This window comes from Lasioglossum baleicum, chromosome 13, assembly GCF_051020765.1.
Source record: "Lasioglossum baleicum chromosome 13, iyLasBale1, whole genome shotgun sequence".
Lineage (NCBI taxonomy): Eukaryota > Metazoa > Arthropoda > Insecta > Hymenoptera > Halictidae > Lasioglossum > Lasioglossum baleicum.
In genome coordinates, this window is record NC_134941.1 from 7923888 (window position 1) to 7928692 (window position 4805).

General features: G+C 36.2%; 1 protein-coding gene across 1 annotated transcript; it reads right to left on the reverse strand.

Moving 5' to 3' along the window:
• Nucleotides 1–1491: 1491 nt before the first annotated feature.
• On the reverse strand, nucleotides 1492–3857 carry LOC143215481 (uncharacterized). The gene is made up of 4 exons (XM_076437634.1): nucleotides 3648–3857; nucleotides 3142–3300; nucleotides 2882–3011; nucleotides 1492–2762 (listed from the first exon to the last, which is right to left on the reverse strand). The coding sequence occupies exons 1-4, from the start codon at nucleotides 3688–3690 to the stop codon at nucleotides 2609–2611; spliced, it is 486 nt and encodes a 161-aa protein (XP_076293749.1). The 5' UTR covers nucleotides 3691–3857; the 3' UTR covers nucleotides 1492–2608.
• Between the last annotated feature and the right edge of the window lie 948 nt (nucleotides 3858–4805).

Below are 4805 nucleotides of genomic sequence, written 5' to 3' on the forward strand. Positions count from 1 at the left end.
TCATCGATGTTTTTTTAAATGGAATGATATATCTTCGTTAACGTAATGTTGTAGCTGACAGAATAACGAATTCATCCATGTAACACTAAGATTCATTTGCTTTATTTCTGTTACGCAAAATGTTCAAAAATATTCCCTTGAGCTGCTATACATTCATTTAGCCGTGAAGTTACAGAATGTACTGCTATGTAATTCATTTCTGAGGGAATCAACGCACAAGCCCTGACGATTCTTTCTTTCATGTCGTGTACAGTGGTTGGTGGTTCATAATAAACATCGTCTTTCAGTTTTCCCCATAGATAGAAATCAAGGGGTGTAAGATCTGGTGAGCAAGCTGGCCATAATACGGGTCCGTTACATCTAATCCAACGATTTGGAAACTTGTTATTCAAGAATTGTGTTACGACACGAAAAGAATGGGCTGGACATCCATCATGTTGATACCACTTATCTTTACGAATGTCCAAGGGTGTATTTCCCAGGAGAATTGGTAACGATTCTCGTAAAAATGCAATGTATTTTTCTGGATTTAATGTTTTGGTGATCAAGTGAGGCCCAATTATTTGGTTGTTTAAAATTCCGCACCAAACATTGACAGACCATGGTCTTTGTTTGTCGACTGTCCGTAACCACTGTGGATTTTCAGATGACCAATAATACATGTTTTTTAAATTTATCTGCCCGTGATTCGTAAACGAAGCTTCATCGGTAAATAATACTTTATTAAAAAATGCTCTATCGTTTATCAATTGTCTCAATCCCCACTGGCAAAAGTTTACACGATTTACAATTTTTGTTCATGGAGTATTTGCACTACACATGTTTGACTAATGCCAGTTTCTTGTGCGATTTGCCTCGTACTAGCATGAGGGTTTGTATCCACTGCTGCCAGAACATTAATTGTGTTTGCTTCATTCCTTACAGTCCTTACCTTCGTACATTTTTTATTTTCAACACTACCAGTTTCACGGAATTTATTTATCAAATTGGAGTAAACGGAAACTGATGGACAATTACGATTAGGAAATCGGTCCTTGTACAACCGCACTGCTTCTCTTACACACTGTCGACTTTCTCCATAAATGAAAATCATATCAATCTTATCTTCCTTCGAGTAACGCATTGTGAAATGTTCATTGATAAACTGATAGATTAGAGATCTTAGAAACAGTGGAAATCTGATAGCAAGAAGGTCTTCAGAGTAATTAGTAGTTGATAAACACGATTCTGTACGAACGCATAGGTGAAGGTACCAGAGTTACCATTGGTTACCATTGGTTACCATATTCTACTCTCGCCAGGCCCCTTACCCTTCCGCTCCTCGCCCAGCTTGTCTGCTGATTGTGAGTGCGCCCCACTCTTCCCACTAACACTGACGCGTACCACGTGGAGCGTAGGTCCATGCCATGTCCATGCGTGGAGTAAGCTAATTTAGCGGTACGCGTCAGCGTTAGTGGGAAGAGTGGGGCGGACTTCTTATTTGGGTTCAAATTCAAGCATACTTGTAGTGCGCAGGAAATTAAACATTTATACTATACATCTCTTGTTTATTTATAATTTTTATTAATGGAATTAAAACACTGTAATTATAAACAATATTTCTACGAATTATACATATATACATTTCTATACATATATGTATAATCTGTGTGTTGTAAAAATTATGGCGTTGTCGTGACTAATCACTTACATTATATTATTTAGGTACCAGGGTACTTCAACATTATCTTACAGTAAATTACGTTGCTTTTCTAAATTAAATATTTATGAGAAATGTAATAAAGGAAAGTTTCCTATATTGCGTGGTTTAGACACCGACGAGGTACTATCAGGTACTATTAAAGACTGCCAGCCTTATGGGAGTTCGTGTCACCCGACTATTTCGGTGTTCTCTTACGCCCTCTAGGATATATTCTGGCTCCATCCAGAGAAACAGAAGGCCAACGACAGCATTTTGTCGGTAAAGAAGACCACTGAGGAGATTCTCGTCGCGATGCATCGGTGAGAATGCGAATTATCACGAAACCATATCGATTATTATTAAATGTTACATTCTCCGCCATATTTCAGACGATGTTTTGGCACTATTTTGGCACTATTTAGAACTTTTAGCGATGTGGTATATCAGATCACTGTAACTTTCACGTTATCCCCGCGCCCACTCGCGCCCACTTACTGGTCCCGCGGAATAACACAGGGGCTGGCAGTCTTTAATAGTATCTCGTCGGTGATAGTATCTCGTCGGTGGTTTAGAGTTGGCCAATTTCAAATGTACTTGCCGGGTAAAAATGCCCGCCGTTTGAATGTAATCACCGACAAGATAGTAGAGGATAATATACCGATTGCCCAGATAGTTGCAGAAGCTTTCGCATTTTTCCACAGGTGACTCCACCAGTCTCATTTGGCGGTGAATGCACATTTGATGAATTAAATAGATAAATGATTTTTGTCAATACTTACGTTATACTTTGTGGACCAAAGCAGGAATGAATTGTTCATCTTTATATCCGAGTCTTTCTATTTTATTAGCTCGCCATTTATTAGTAATTCGTTAATTACATCACACATTTTATTAAAGTATTTATTTTCAGTTATTTTTTTTTTAAAGTTATGAGATGTTACTCCTACTATGTTTCGCATTTCGAAAACAACGGAATAGTTCTCTTGCTGATCCAAAATTCGTTCCCAAATAAATATTGCAAGCAGGGCAATAGTGAGCTGCGTTTTTGAACGTTGTAATGCAATATGGTACCATGCACATGCTACAATTTTTCCAAATTTTTCAATGAAAAAATAATGATCGATTAAAATTATGATACGTAAAATGATCAATTGCGAAAAAGAAAGCATAGTAGGTCATAATTTTCCTATTTATACGAACCACACGGGCGTCAAACTTGCAGCAACCATGTGCGTTCGACAAGTATTATAATAATAAACGTCCGTTTTTATGTAACTTAAACAATTTGGGCAAGTCATTTTATGTGGATATTTCTCGAAGTCAGTATGTTCTGAAAGCAATGATATTTCATTAATAGTTTCCACTTGTCAATAATTTCAGTTCTTCCAAACTTTTGCAATTCAACCTTGCTCGTTTGGAGATAATTAATGCATATTTCATGCACTTCTAATTCCACTCACCTATTTGCGTGCGAGGATGTTTTCGTCTGACTTTCGTCTGAGATCTGACCAATTTCTTTACTCTTACTTTAAAATGACGGTACAGTTTGCTTCCTTGAGAATCACGAAATACATGATGTTCTACGGTACGATCGACTTTACCAGTACTAGGATATATGTCTTTAAAATAAATATTATTTTACGCTATTTTCATTAAATATTAGATTAAATTAGTAATTGATCAACTGGAGATCTTTATCGAAAAATTGTTATTTCGATCGCAAGAAACAGAAGCGAAATAAAACTTTCATTCATCCCTTAATAATTTGAATAAGATGAGACTAACAAATTGATACTTGTAAATTCTTTTAATTTATCTTATTTGATTTACAAATTTTATTGTAGATTATCTTTCTATTATAGATTCTCTTTTAATCGATTTAAATTGCAATTCCAGTCATAAATGCATAAAATCTGCAGTTCCAGTAATCGAAATGGTTGAAAAGTATGTATGTATTAATACTCACGTAAAATAGGTTTGTTTGTAGATACTAAAATTTCTTCGTGCATAATGAATTGTTTTCACACAAGTATCTGTTCGATCTATACAATTGATTTCTTCAGATTCACTTAATGCAAATAACACTTCGGCGCACTTTCGTGTAACATTAATTAAAGACGTAGATAAAAACTATACTTATCTGTCATGCGTTTCGAGCGAATGTCATTATCGAATGTGTTCGATAAGCATACTGTCGAATACGTTCAATTCGCAGATAAATTTTTCAACTTTTTAGCTGACGTATTTGCTGCTCGCTACTGTGAGTCGCATAAACATAATATTTTACAGTAAACAACATATTACACGAAGCTGTAACACAGAATTTTGTGTAAAGTGATTTCTTTTTGTTGTTGTTAGATTTTTATCTTATTTGAATAAGTTGGTATACAGTTGGGAACAAAATCAGATGGGCATCCTTCAAAAACTAACTGTTTAAAAATTGGACCAAAGGATTTGAATTTAAGTTTTTCGATCGTGTTACACGAGAGCCTGTATGAAAATCTCCATTTGCATAAACATCTACAGTCTAGCCGTCAATCGAGAACAGAAATAGTCATCCCGAAGGGGTTGATGATCGATTTTCGTTGTAAAACGATGTGCTGGTGTCATTGTCTGAGCATCGCGATTGTCGAATGAAGGGACTACGTTTGAAAGGGGTCCCGACACTTGACCCCGCGGTAATCAATGCTTGACTGACTTCACCGATTAATTTTACTAACACTCGTCGAAAGCGGCACCTATAGCGGTGGAAATCAATTAGCTGAAGAATCGTCGCGGATGAAGTAGATCTGTGCCGATGAAGGTTGATCAATTTTCTCGTCATGCCTCAAAACGGTTGTTTGTGTTGGGATTATCTGCTGGAAAGGGGTTTACCTAAAAATCTGTGAACGAAACGACTGAAATAGACTGGCATGCACTAATCACAGATTCCAGCTGATTTTTTAAACAATTGCTACAGTCCCTTAATTCTGGAGTAATCTCTTGATCCCTCCATCATTTTGTTTAACACTAAACCTACCAGCACCGGTCGAAATGACCGGTTCCAGATTTTTTTATTTTACACTTATTGAAATAATAAAAATGATTAAATAAAAAATGATTGTGCAGATATTTCTAGTAGAGC

Excerpts from the sequence above, each read along its gene's own strand:
- LOC143215481 (XM_076437634.1), bottom strand. The coding sequence starts at position 3,690 with ATGCACGAAGAAATTTTAGTATCTACAAACAAACCTATTTTAC. Across the intron at positions 3,301-3,647 it reads TACAAACAAACCTATTTTAC|ACATATATCCTAGTACTGGT; the intron begins GTGAGTATTAAT and ends TTTATTTTAAAG. Across the intron at positions 3,012-3,141 it reads ACATCCTCGCACGCAAATAG|AACATACTGACTTCGAGAAA; the intron begins GTGAGTGGAATT and ends CATTGCTTTCAG.